Source organism: Melanerpes formicivorus, unplaced genomic scaffold (assembly GCF_026170545.1).
Source record: "Melanerpes formicivorus ecotype bairdi unplaced genomic scaffold, bMelFor1.0.p_v2 SCAF_4, whole genome shotgun sequence".
Classification (NCBI taxonomy): Eukaryota; Metazoa; Chordata; class Aves; order Piciformes; family Picidae; genus Melanerpes; species Melanerpes formicivorus.
In genome coordinates this window covers 30384000-30397926 of record NW_027142356.1, presented here as the reverse complement: position 1 = coordinate 30397926, position 13927 = coordinate 30384000, and the positions used below count along the sequence as shown (strand labels likewise).

At 49.0% G+C, this 13927-nt stretch overlaps 1 protein-coding gene across 1 annotated transcript; it reads left to right on the top strand.

The window, feature by feature from the left end:
• The first annotated feature begins 5850 nt into the window (after nt 1-5850).
• Nucleotides 5851-13412, top strand: CCKAR (cholecystokinin A receptor). The gene is made up of 5 exons (XM_068171255.1): nt 5851-5971; nt 6700-6951; nt 9368-9629; nt 11532-11659; nt 12886-13412. The coding sequence occupies exons 1-5, from the start codon at nt 5851-5853 to the stop codon at nt 13410-13412; spliced, it is 1290 nt and encodes a 429-aa protein (XP_068027356.1).
• The last annotated feature ends 515 nt before the right edge of the window (nt 13413-13927 follow it).

Here is a 13927-nt window from a genome sequence, read left to right as displayed (position 1 = left end):
AAGTCCAACCTGTCACCACAGACCTCATGACTAAACCATGGCACCAAGTACCACATCCAATCCCCTCTTGAACACCTCCAGGGATGGTGACTCCACCACCTACCTGGGCAGCACATTCCAATGACGAACGACTCTCTCAGTGAAGCACTTTCTCCTCACCTCAAGTCTAAACTTCCTCTGGTGCAGCTTGAGGAAATGGGCAAGCAGACCATTGGTTTGAAATGAAACAGGGAACAGCATGATTAGAATCACAATTAGCATGACTAGAAATAAAAAGCAGGAATTAAAAGTTGGAGTGAAGGCAGGTTGAGCCCCACTCCCAGCTAAGGAGGTTTTGCTGCAGTTGTTCTCTTTCATAAATACAAATGGAAAGAGGGGTGAGGTAAAAGAGTTTCCTGCTGGTGCTGGGGAATTCAAGAAGAGAGGCAGAAACTGACTGTGACAAACTGAAGAAAGCTCTTTCTAATAAAATGCAGGAGAACAAAAATGACTGCAAAGCAGAAAATTGTTATAATTCTCCATGAAGAGTGTCAGGCTCCAAACTGGGTATAGCTATGCAGGAAAGAGACCTCTGAGCTTAGTGGCAGGATCTTCCATGAAAACCTCAGCTCAGTTCTGCAGGATCTTCCATGAAAACCTCAGCTCAGTTCTGCAGGATCTTCCATGAAAACATCAGCTCAATTCTCAGCACTCATAAAAAAAATTGGAAATGGGATGACAGGGATTATTAGGAAAGGAACAGAGGGAAAACCAACACAAAAGCTCAGTGTGTCATTATTGAAGTCCTTGGTTCATCTTTACTTGTTAGCATCTGTGGAAGACTGTAGACTGTGGAAGACTGTAGAATAACTAGGAAAGGTTTAGACCTGGGCCATGATGCTGATGTCAGGAGGCATGAAACTGCTGTTTACAAGGAATGAATGGTGGACCTGATGCTCCTCAGCCATGACAAAGCCATGGCAGGTACACAGAAATTAACTTCAGAATGATAACTCCATAATAAGGTGAGAAACTGTCATAATAAGGTGAGAAACAGCCACAGTGCAGTCTCTGACTGCAGTGATCCCAGTGATGTTCCACCCAATGGCATCCTGGTCTGCATCAAGAATAGTGTGGCCAGCAGGAGCAGGGAAGTCACTGTGCCCCTGTACTCAGCACTGGTTAGGCGACACTTGAAGGACTGTGTCCAGTTCTGGGCCTCTCAATTTAAGGACATTGAGACACTTGAATGTGTCCAGAGAAGGGCAACAAGGCTGGGGAGAGATCTCGAACCCAAGCCCTATGAGGAGAGGCTGAGGGAGCTGGGCTTATTTAGCCTGGAGAAGAGGAGGCTCAGGGGAGACCTTCTTGCTGTCTACAACTACCTGAAAGGAGGTTGTAGGCATGTGGAGGTTGGTGTCTTCTCCCAGGCAAGCAGCACCAGAACAAGAGGACACAGTCTCAAGCTTTGCCAGGGGAAGTTTAGGCTTGAGGTGAGGAGTTCTTCACAGAGAGAATGATTGGCCATTGGAATGTGCTGCCCAGGGAGGTGGTGGAGTCACCACCCCTGGAGATGTTCAAGAGGGGATTGGACATGGCACTTGGTGCCATGGTCTAGTAGTCATGAGGTGTTGGGTGACAGGTTGGACTTGATGATCCTTGATGTCTTTTCCAACCTTGTTGATTCTATGATTCTAATCCTGCTTTCCCTCATGAAAATTGTCCCCACCAGATCTCCATTCACTCTGCTGCTTCTTTTCTTTTTAACCTGGTCCTGGAGACTTCACGGAAGACCTTTGCAATTCAGTTCAGCAAATCTGGAAGCCCAGCAGGTGCTAAGTGCAGAGGCTCAGTCTGTATTTCACCACATAAATAAGAAATCATCTTTCTTTTCAGTGTAACTGTAGTTGCTGCTTCTCCTTCTAGTTGCTTCCTCCAGGTACAGGAAAACCCAAGCTGTAACTCATCAGAACACCAGCAATTAACTCCTCACCCCAAAAGTACAGGGGTATCACCAGTATAGAAACTGTAGATTAAAAATTAATCTGGAGAGATCCCACCCCCAGATAGCAGCACACCTATGGTAAATCAATAATACAGTAAATAAAACAGAACTCATGGCACCCCTTCAACACAACTGCAGCTGGAAACATCTCTGACCATTCCCCTGATGCAGATCTCACAGAAGGTGCCAGGAACCCAGAAAGGTCTCTTCCACATTAAGAATAAGCCCAGAGCAACAGTTTGACATCCTGCTTACAGAAGGATTTGAGCTCCATTACAGAACATTGAATACAGCAAAGGAATTGCTAAACATAGTTACCCAGTCTGGTTTGCAGCAGGTCGGGCTGCTACCATGATTATAAATAATCACAATAACTTCTAGTGGTGCTCAGTGCTTCTGAAAGCTCAGAGGTGTTCAAGCTGAGAGCCACTTCACAACAAAAGAAAATGCTCTGGCAGTTGAGGATTCTGTTGCAGTGAGAGTGGCATGGACATGGAGAGCATCTCAAGTGCAAAGGACACCTCAGAAACGCAGAAAGGGACTGCAACATTTGTTCTGAATTGTTTTGTCCTTGGGTTTTGTCCTACAGAGAGTAGTTTTCAAAGGAAAGAGAAGCTGTTGGCAGCTGGGCAGCTCAGACCAGCCTATGTCTAGCTGCTGTCTTTGGAGCACTAAAAAGCAACCCAAGCTCAGCAGCCCTCGCCAAAACACCCATTGCTTACCCCATGCATTACCGCTGCCAGATCAGCTCCTCTCTTGGCTGCCATTTCAGCTGCTTGGGCACTATCAGAATTCTAAACTACCAGGGAAAGTCTTAAGGAAATACTGAAATAATTACTGAAATTAATTTAAAACTCAAACAAAAAAACAAAAATTGTTTGTTTTTTTTTCTCTGTTTAATTAAATGCAAAACATTTGTGATTTAACAGAGTGGTTGATTGGTAACACCCAGCAATTCAATCATAGAAAACATTAAAAAAAACCCCAAGAACAACAAAACAACCAGAAATAAACAAACCTCGACAGGCTGGACAGATGGGCAGAGTCCAACGGCATGAGATTGAACACATCCAAGTGCCGGGTTCTGCACATTGGCCACAACAACCCCATGCAGTGCTACAGGCTGGGGTCAGAGTGGCTGGAGAGCAGCCGGGCAGAGAGGGACCTGGGGGTGCTGGTTGATGGTAGGATGAACATGAGCCTGCAGTGTGCCCAGGCAGCCAAGAGGGCCAATGGCATCCTGGCCTGCATCAGGAACAGTGTGGCCAGCAGGAGCAGGGAGGTCATTCTGCCCCTGTACAGTGCACTGGTTAGGCCACACCTCGAGTACTGTGTCCAGTTCTGGGCCCCTCAGTTTAGGAAGGAGGTTGACTTGCTGGAACGAGTCCAGAGAAGGGCAACGAAGTTGGTGAGGGGCTTGGAACACAAGTCCTATGAGGAGAGACTGAGGGAGCTGGGGCTGCTTAGCCTGGAGAGGAGGAGACTCAGGGGTGACCTTATTGCTCTCTACAACTACCTGAAGGGGGGTTGTAAACAGGCAGAGGTTGGTCTCTTCTCCCAGGCAGCCAGCACCAGAACAAGAGGACACAGTCTCAGGCTGCACCAGGGGAGGTTCAGGCCAGAGGTCAGGAGGAAGTTTTACACAGAGAGAGTGATTGCCCATTGGAATGGACTGCCCGGGGAGGTGGTGGAGTCGCCGGCACTGGAAGTGTTCAGGAGGAGACTTGACAGGGTGCATGGTTGCATGGTTTAGTTGATTAGGTGGTGTTGGGTGATAGGTTGGACACGATGATCTTGAAGGTCTCTTCCAACCTGGTTTATTCTATTCTATTCTATTCTAAAACAAAAAGCACACCCCAAAAAGAAGAGAGCCAAATTAGGCAGCTAAAAGAAAATCAATATTCAGAGAGGCTGATACCTGACGTTCAACTTACTGCTCAGTCACTTGCAGAAATGGAAAGGGTTTCACTTTTGTTTCTTCAATAAGATTTTCTCCCATTTTGAGAGTCAGGAGTGGAAAAATGAAACAGAAGGTGTCACTTGAGGCTGGTTTCCTACCAGCACATTGCACCTTCGGACTGAAGTCCTGCTGGGCTGAGTGCTTCCTTCAGCAATGGGTGACACATTGTGTTCACTGAGTGCCAGCTTGAGTTGTCGTAGCTTGGCTTGTTAACAGCTGCAAAAGCCTGTAAAAGAAATGGGGAAAGTTTGATTAATCTGCTAAGGAAAGACAAGCTAGGAAACAGAACTGTAGCTGTCACTTTTGAACCCACACCCCTCATGTATCTGCTCTCACTAATGGCACCACAAATCAAAGCTGGTGGGACTGGCAAAGAAATCCAGCAATTCCAGTCTGTGGGTATCAGCTCTGAAGGGCTGGGAGCTGTTGTCAAGAATCTGTTCATTGCTCTGCCTATTTAAGCAGAAGAGATTTTAAATGTGAAATTTGCTTCCCATTCAGTCAGAGCAGGGATTAATTTACAATATTAATTTACATTCCTGGCCACAAACAAGCTGTGTACTGGAAGTTAAAAGCCCATCACTCCTCTGTGAACACTCCAGGGAGCTTGATGCTCGTGTGTTTAAAAAGCAGAGCTCAGGAGAAAGGGTTTCTCTCAAGCAGGGAGGCTGGTGGTTGTGTTTTAGGTTAAGGCATAGCTGGTGTGTCACATGGATCAGCTCACCAGCTCTGTGTCCAAGCCACACACAAATCCTTGTGCCGAAAGAGAGAGCACACAGGCTTCTGCTTGCATTGCCTGACCCCTCTACTATCACCCTCCTTAAGGTGTGAGCCAAGACCCCTGACATCAATCATGCAGTGACTTGCCAGGGTTGGGATCAGGCACAGCACTTCTGTGGGGTTAGCACTCCACCAAAGGTGACAACTGAACAGCCCTTGTTCTCCTGAGCACACCCAGCCCTCAGACTGCTCAGGAAATGGAATGATGGAATGGTGGGGGATGGAAGAGTCCTCCAGAGATCATTGAGTCCAACCTCCTGTCAACGCAGGGTAACCAAGAGCAGACCGTTTAGGAGCACATCCAAATGGGTCTTGAAAGTCTCCAGAGGAGAGTCCACATCCTCTCTGGACAGCCTGCTCCAGGGCTCCAGCACCCTCACAGCAAGAAGTTTCTCCTCATGTTGAGGTGGAACTCCTTAAATTCCAGTTAGAGTCCATTGCCTCTTGTTCTATCACAGGACACCACTGAAAGGAGACTGGCCCCTTCTTGACACCCACCCTTCAGATATTTGTAAACATCAGTAAGATCTCCTCTCAGCCTGCTCTTCTCCAGGCAAAACATGAAATAAATATGAAGCAAATAATCATTTTTTTGTGAGAGGCACACAAAAGCTTCACTGCTTTTCTCTTCCCTGCCCTTTAATTCAGCTCCTCTCACCAATCTCAATACCACAGCTGAGAGATGGGTTTATCACTCATCGCTCCCTGGCTGTGATTTGTTGGTGATGGCAGAGCAGGCTCCTCTGAGCCACACTCCGAGAGGAGAGCAGGAGCACTCTCACGAGGGGTTAACACTGTAATCTTCTCCCAGCCTGTTTATAATCCCACAGCAGCCCAGCGAGGAGGTGGCTCTGCAGGAGAGCTCGGGGCTGGTGTGGATGTGAGCACACGTGTGAGCGTGGGGCTGCTCCTCCAGCTGCTGGGCTGCCCTGGGACAGACCTGCTCCAGCCCCAGCAGGGCTCTGTGTGCTCCTGATGGGGAGCTGGGAGAGCCTCCTTGCACAGCTCCCTCACTGCTACTGCTGCTGGAGGTTCCACTCAGAGATGTGTTTGCTCACTGGAAGTATGGGCAGGTAGGCACCAACCCACCCTCTTCTCATGCCAGCTAACCTGTGGCTGCTGAAGGATGGAAATAATTGATGCCAGCCTTCTCGGGAACGGCACCAACATCACTGCTCTCCTCTGCGACATCCTCCTGGAAAATGACACCATCTTCTGCCTGGAGGAGCCACCTTATTCCTCTAAAGGTATGTAGAGAAAACCAGATTGTTTTGCAGGGAGCTGTAGTTCTAGCTGGAAGTAGAGATCCTGCGAAAGAAACAGACACACAAAGTGCTTTGTCTTTTTCCTTTGCAAGGGAGTGCAAAATCAACTGCTTGGTAAGTCAGGATGAGAAACAGGCAGGGAAGAACTTAGTGTGTGCTGCTTTCCCAGCTGAAAAATTGAACTACAACAGAGTCTGGATATAATGGAAAACTAAACCAGCAGCACTGGTGGGCACAAAATGCTAAAGGCTTGGAGAAACACAATTTGTACTCTTTGGACAATTCAATAACAACAGAGTTATCTGATCTGATGCCGTGTCTGAAAGTGGTTGATAGGAAATTACAGCACTCTGAGGGGTGAAAAAAAAGATCCCTGTATTAAACTGCTTTTTATTACTGTAATGTTTCTTACTTCTGCATGAAGGAGAAACTCCTTCATGGTGAGTGAATGGAGCAGTGTGGGCAGAAGGCACTCCCCAGAAGTTGTGTTTGGCTCTCCAGTGTACCTGGCAGTGCTGGGTTGTGTTTTCACATTGTGTGGTTCAGAACAAGTGTAAGAATCTCAGAACTGCTGCTGGGTTTGCCCTGCTGCAAGGACATAAACCTCGGTAAAGCCACACACAGAAAGGCTCTGCCTTTTGGCTGGTGATGATACATGTAACACCAGTCTGTCAGCTGCATAACTGATTGTGCCTTGTGCCTACCTTCAGATTTCCACCAGATAATTCGGATTCTGCTCTACTGCTTGATATTCCTGCTCAGCATGCTGGGGAACACGCTGGTGATCACCGTGCTGGTGAGGAACAAGCGGATGAGGACGGTCACCAACACCTTCCTGCTGTCCCTGGCAGTCAGCGACCTGATGCTCTGCCTTTTCTGCATGCCCTTCACCCTCATTCCCAACCTGCTGAAGGATTTCATCTTTGGTAGTGCTGTCTGCAAAGCTGCTACTTACTTCATGGGTAAGCTCTGCAAGTTTACACTTCTTTTGTATTTATACTTACCAGACTAGTGAGATGGGTGAGGTGGCCATCAAAGATGAGTAAAAAGCTGGCTGTTTCCATCTGCCATAGTATCATAGTATCAGTCAGGGTTGGAAGGGACCACAAACCATGACACAGCTCTCAGAAGCACAAAGAACCAGCTTTGGAACGCAGGTCTCTGTGGTTCTGGTCTCCCCAGTCTGAGCCAGCAGAGCCCAGAGGCACCCACTCCATCCCAGGGGCACACAGAAGGGTGAGCTGGAGCGGGTGCAGTGAGCAGTCTGCTGCATGACCACGCTTGTTTACCCACCTCTGACAGAGCATCAGCAGGGTCCACATCACCCATCAGAGGGGCCAGGGTTGTGCAGTCCTCTCTGAGGGCAGATTTTGCTCACAGAGGTTTGACACCACCAATACCTGACAAAAAAAAAAGGGCCAAAGTAGGTGTGATGTCTGGAGGTGGAAGTTAGAACAAGAGCTTTTTGAGAACAGAGCAGGTGTGATCAGAGCACACCAGGAGACCACAGGTTTTAGAGGCTGACTTCAAGAAGCATCACTTTTACATCCCTTGCCATGCCCCTTTTAGTTGTGGAGCCAGGGGCTTCAAATGCCTGGATCATGCAGGGCTGTGTAAGTGATTTTGCTCACTTCCAGCACTTTCTCTGCTTTTGCTTGTTTCTTAAGGAAAAAACAAGAACATTAGGTAGAGTTGTTGCTGCCTTGGGACACCCTCAGATAGCTACACAAAGCTCAGCTCTGCTTTCAACCTGTGCCCTTGGGAGCTGTGATGTAATGTGAAAGTGCACAGGTAAGGCTGCAGGTGGGAACCCAACACCTTTCTGCAGATAAAGGCCAGAAGAGCAAAGGCCATATTTGAACAGCCAGGGGGAACTGCTGCCAGGAACACCACAGAGCTGGTTTCCTGCACACCACCTAAATTATCCCAAACCCATGGTTACAGATTTTTAAACATGAAGTTTTTTCACCAGGAAGGTTGGGGTTTTTTCGAGGAGTTAGAGGGTGGCTATTTCCCATTAGCAGTTCAGGTGAGCAGAGGCTTCAGCTGACAGCCAGACCCTGGCACCCTTCGCATCACCCATGCTCAAAGGTCCATCTTAAGATTCACAGGTTGCATCAAGTTGGAAGGGGCCCCCCCAAAGGTCATCTTGTCCAAACCCCCTGTGGTCAGCAGGGGCACCTTCAACTAGAGCAGGCTGCCCAGGGCCCCATCGAGTCTGAAGATGTGTGCAGACATTTAAAACTACAGACAATTCATATGAAGATAGCTGCAAAGATGTGGCCATTTTGCATTCTGGCCCCAGTTAGAACGTTCAAAAAGATCATTAAACAAAGGCTGGGTCACTGAAAGCAAACTTTCATAGTATCATAGTATCAGTCAGGGTTGGAAGGGACCACAAAGATCATCTAGTTCCAACTCCCCTGCTATCAGCAAGGACACTCCACACTAGATCAGGCTGGCCAGAGCCTCATAGTATCATAGTATCAGTCAGGGTTGGAAGGGACCACAAGGATTATCTAGTTCCAACCCCCTGCCATGGGCAAGGACACCCCACACTAGATCAGGCTGGCCAGAGCCTCATCCAGCCTGGGCTTAAAAATTTGTGACAAAGTGGAGGAGAAGCATTGATAACCTTGAAGTAAGTGATCAACTGGGGCATACCTCAGTAGCAGTGATACTGACTTCTGTGTCAGAGTTGATAACGTGTGAACAGGGCACTTGAAGGACAAAGATTCTGCCTCATGGCTTCATTTCTGCTGCTTTGTAACTCCATTAGCATCTAATAAATAAATTAAATAATGATTAAAAAAAAAAAAGGAAAGATAACAATATTTAATTCTCTTGAATGAGAAAATCAGATCACCAGTCAAGCAGGACAACTGAAAGAAAAACAAACAACAGAATCATAGAATCATTAAGGCTGGGAAAAAAAACCCTCTAAGATCACAAAGCCCAACCTTCTACCCAACACCTCTGTACCCACTAGACCATGAACTTCTGTGTTAAAAGAGTCACTGACAGCTTCATCCCACTGATTCCAAATGAGGTTTTGAATTCCAGTGCAGCTGCTAGAGTGGACAAAGCACAGCAGCAAAGCAAGGGGCTGGGAGGGCAAGTGCCTTCTCTCCTTGCTCTCAGAATGCCATGGGTTGGTCTTCTGGAGCTAGAGGATTGCAGAGCGGGAACATCACTCCCGCCGCCTGCGTTGTTCTTTGCTGACTTAATCAGCGTGACATTTATAAATATTTTAGCTTCTAAACAGCTCACTCTATTTTTAGCCTTCTGTATGCACCCAGAAAGGTAGCAAGGCTATCTGAGAGCAGCGTGGCCCTTCGGCACAAGGAAGTGACCCTTGCCTCTGTTTGGCTTGCACAGGTGTCTCCGTGAGCGTGTCGACGTTCAGCCTGGTTGCCATCTCCTTGGAGAGGTACAGTGCCATCTGCAAACCGCTGCAGTCCAGAGTCTGGCAGACCAAGTCCCACGCTCTGAGAGTGATTGCTGCTACCTGGTGTGTCTCCTTCACCATCATGGTACCATACCCCATCTACAGCAAGCTGGTGCCTTTCACCAAGTACAACAACACCACAGCAAACATGTGCCGGCTCCTCTGGCCTAGCGACGTCATCCAGCAGTCTTGGTAAGACACAGTCAGGATGTCCTGGTAGCCTTAAGCCTGTTGAAAACCAAGGGCTAACCTTCAGCAAACCTCTACACTTCTGTCATGCTTATTTCATAGAATCACAGAATTATTTGGGTCAGAAAAGGCCTCCAAGACAATTGAATCCAGCCACCAACCCAACACCACCATGGCCACTAAACCATGTCACAATGTGCCATGTCACAAAGTGCCATGTCCAGACGTTTCTTGAACACCTCCAGGGATGGTGACTCCACCACCTCCCTGGGCAGCCTGTTCCAATCCCTGACCGCTCTTGCAGGAAGGAAATTTCTCTTAATGTCGATCCTAAACCTCTCCTGGCACAATTTCAGGCCATTTCCTCTTGTTCTATCACCTGATACTAGAGAGAAGAGACCAACAACCACCTCACTCCAGTCTCCTTTCAGGGACTTGTAGAAAGAAGTCAAAAAACCCCCAGCAATAACAAAAAAAGCAATCTCATTTTTAAGCGGCTTACATTATGACACTTGTGACAGGAGCGATGTCCAACGTGAGGGTGATTTTCACACCATGGCCTGCTAAGCTCCTGCTGTCACTGTGCAGCCAGCATCTGTCACCCCTCAGGCAGGAGCCCTCTTTCCCTCCCTAGTGCAGCAGTGTTTCCAGAGAAGCCTTGACCAGCCTTTGAGAAATGCAGGCACACAGAAGCACCCCCTGAGCACTGCCCTGCTGGTTGCTGTGCTTCTCTGAAGGGCCCATGGAGCAAAGAAATCACACTTGGAGAGAAAAAATAGGATAGGATAGGATAGGATAGGATAGAATAGAATAGAATAGAATAGAATAGAATAGAATAGAATAGAATAGAATAGAATAGAATAGAATAGAATAGAATAGAATAGAATAGAATAGACCAGGTTAGAAAAGACCTTCGAGATCATCGAGTCCAACCTATCATCCAACACCATCTAATCAACTAAACCATGGCACCAAGCACCCCATCCAGTCTCTCCCTAAACACCTCCAGTGCTGGTGACTCCACCACCTCCCTGGGCAGCCCATTCCAATGGCCAATCACCCTCAAAAACCCTCCTTGAAAACTGAGACCTTCTGGTCATTTGCAGAGAAGAGGGGCAGGGAGTTGAGGGGAGAGGCAGAGCCCCAGGTCCTGCAGGCCAGGCAGAGCAGACAACTGGGGCAGTGTCACTCACACACAGGCGCCTTGCACAGTGACCAAAGACTTCAGCTAGCACCAAGGTGTGAGATGGCCTTGGACATTGGTGGTCAGCTGGCACTGGACCAAGGCTGAGGTGTGCACCCCCACAGTGACACGGGCACAGACAGGCTGTGTTAGAGGGCACAGGGTGGGATGCCCCTCTTTGGGCTGCTGTTGCAGATGTCCAGCTGCCTTCGGGGCTTCCACCACAGCCTCAGGATCCTGGCTGCCCTGTCCCTGTCCAGTGTGCCACAGCCTGGGGCAAGTGATGTCTCACTGAAGTGGTGGCTGTCAGCACCATGGGCTCCATGGAGAAGCAGTAGCTGCTTATTTGGCTTCTGCAGGGCAGTTTTTGCATCTTGCAAAGCCCCGTGGCATCTGCACTCACCTGGTTCCAACAGGGAGCCCCATGCAAGGGCAGAGACACCTCCTGCCCTTCTGACCACCCTGGCTGTGCCCATCTCCTTTGGACCTGCAGAAGCTGGGCAAGAGATGTTTTGCAGCCACAACAGTCTCACTCCTCCTATAGTTTTCTGAGGGAAGAAGGAGGAGAACAGGTGGAAAGCTTCTGATGTCCAGAGCTGTCAAAATGATGCTCCAGACAAATCTTGAAATCCTGCCCCCCCCCCCCCCACCCAGTTCCCACCTGGGGAAAAAGTTTTCCTGGTTGTGTGCTGATCCCTGGTCTCTGTCTTCTGATTCTTTAGGTACACCTTCCTGCTGCTCATACTCTTCCTTATCCCTGGGATTATCATGATGGTTGCCTATGGCCTGATTTCCTTGGAACTCTACAGAGGAATAAAATTTGATGCCAGTCAGAGGAAATCTTCACGAGGTAACAAAGCCTTCAGGGTTTGGGGGGGGTGGGGTCTTTAAGTTAGAGTTGAAGATACAAGCAGTCATCCTGGCTGCTAAATGCCCATTATGGTCAGTGCTGGCTCGGAACCTGCCAGATGCCTTTGTTGACTGAAGTGATTCCATTATTCACCAGCAAACAATCCCTCACCTGTAGCTCGTTTGCAAAGGCTCTGGGCAGCTGACACTAAATTTCTGATTTGCTTATTTTAGAGATGCCAGGAGCTCTTTCCTGGCCCTGGCTGAGGACCACAGCTGACAACAAGCTCCACAATAAAAAGCCTTAAAGACAGAAGCAAATAACGTTGGAAACTCTCCTAGGTGTATACTTCAGCAAAGGCTGCCCTGACATCTTCTGTACCAATCTGGGTAGAGTTAGGCAGTAGGAATACTGAGAGATGGTGGACACAGGAGTGACAGAGAAGCAGGGCAGTGCTTTCTCTGCAGCAGCTCTTCAGCCATGGGTTGTGCCATTTATTTAAGCCTAGCTTCTGTTGTTTCTCTTTGAACCAGTAGAGTGCCCAGGTGGCCAAGAAAGCCAACAGCATCCTGGTCTGGATCAGGAACAGTGTGGCCAGCAGGAGCAGGGAGATCATTGTGCCCCTGTACTCAGCACTGGTTAGGCCATGCCTTGAGTCCTGTGTCGAGTTCTGAGCCCCTCAATTTAAGAAGGACTTTGAGACTCTTGAACATGTCCAGAGAAGGGCAACGAGGCTGGTGAGAGGTCTGGAGCACAGTCCCTATGAGGAGAGGCTGAGGGAGCTGGGGTTGTTTATCCTGGAGAAGAGGAGGCTCAGGGGAGACCTTATTGCTGTCTACAATTACATGAAAGGAGGTTGTAGCTGGGAAGAGGTTGGTCTCTTCTCCCAGGCAACCAGCACCAGAACAAGAAGACCCAGTCTCAAGCTGCACCAGGGGAGGTTTAGACTGGATGTTAGGAAGAAGCTCTTCCCAGAGAGAGTGATTGGCCATTGGAATGTGCTGCCCAGGGAGGTGGTGGAGTCACCATCACTGGAGGTGTTTAGGAAGAGACTGGATGGGGTGCTTGGTGCCATGGTTTAGTTGATTAGATAGTGTTGGATGATGGGTTGGACTCGATGCTCTCTAAGGTCTTTTCCAACCTGGTTAATTCTATTCTATTCTTTACTGTGAATCACTGCTGAGGCACATTCTGTGCCCTCTGTGAGCACTGATTTCTATGTGCAGAAAGGAAAGCAAGCACCTGCAGCGCCAGGTACGAGGATGGAGACGGATGCTACCTCAACAAAACCAAAAGGAAGAGGAAGATGCCGCTGCAGCAGCTCTCTGCCACCAGCCACAGCAAAATAGACAGGGCCAGAAGCAGCAGCTCCTCTGCCAACTTGCTGGCCAAGAAGCTGGTGATCCGCATGCTGGTGGTGATCGTCATCCTGTTCTTCGTCTGCTGGACTCCCATCTTCAGCGTCAACGCCTGGCGCGCCTTCGACACCGCCTCGGCGGACCGGCGCCTCTCGGGGGCCCCCATCTCCTTCATCCACCTGCTGTCCTACACCTCTGCCTGCGTGAACCCCCTCATCTACTGCTTCATGAACAAGCGCTTCCGCACGGCCTTCCTGGCCACCTTCTCCTGCTGCGCGCGGCAGCAGCCCCCGGCCGCACGGGGAGAGGGGGGAGAGGAAGAGGAGGGGAAGACCACAGGGGCTTCGCTCTCCAAATGTTCCTACACGCACATGAATGTGTCTGTGCCCCCCTGAGCCACCCCAGCGGAGGCCAGTGGTGCCCCACAGCAATGCAGGTGTCTAACTGCTGCTCCTGGAAGGTGACTGTGGTCTCAGCTGAGTGCTGTTCCCTTCTGAGGCAAGGAAATGCTTCAGCAAATGGTCAACAGAGAGAGTTTGATGGGGACTGGATGCTGTCTCTGCCTGAGCTTTAGGTCACTTTCCCTTCAGAAGGACAGAGGAAGAGGGCTCTTGGAAGAGAAGGGGACTTCAGACAAAGCTCAGGAGATGCTTTGTGTGTCATAAACTCTCCTGCAAAAATGGGTGTCCTTTGCCTCAACAGCTTCACTCCATTTTGGGCTGCGCTCAGAGTATCTTGTAAAATGTCCACACCAGCAGTGGATCTTCCTCAGACATGAGGACAAGCACTGCAGCTTTCACCTCAGCCCCTGTGCCTCCCCCTCAGCATCTCTCAGCTACACCTGTACCAGTTTTTCCACATCACTCGAGCTGAGCTAATGTATGTTGAGATGATTTTGGTGTAACCCTCA

Excerpts from the sequence above, each read along its gene's own strand:
- CCKAR (XM_068171255.1), top strand. The coding sequence starts at position 5,851 with ATGGAAATAATTGATGCCAGCCTTCTCGGGAACGGCACCAACATCACT. Across the intron at positions 5,972-6,699 it reads GCCACCTTATTCCTCTAAAG|ATTTCCACCAGATAATTCGG; the intron begins GTATGTAGAGAA and ends GCCTACCTTCAG. Across the intron at positions 6,952-9,367 it reads AGCTGCTACTTACTTCATGG|GTGTCTCCGTGAGCGTGTCG; the intron begins GTAAGCTCTGCA and ends TGGCTTGCACAG.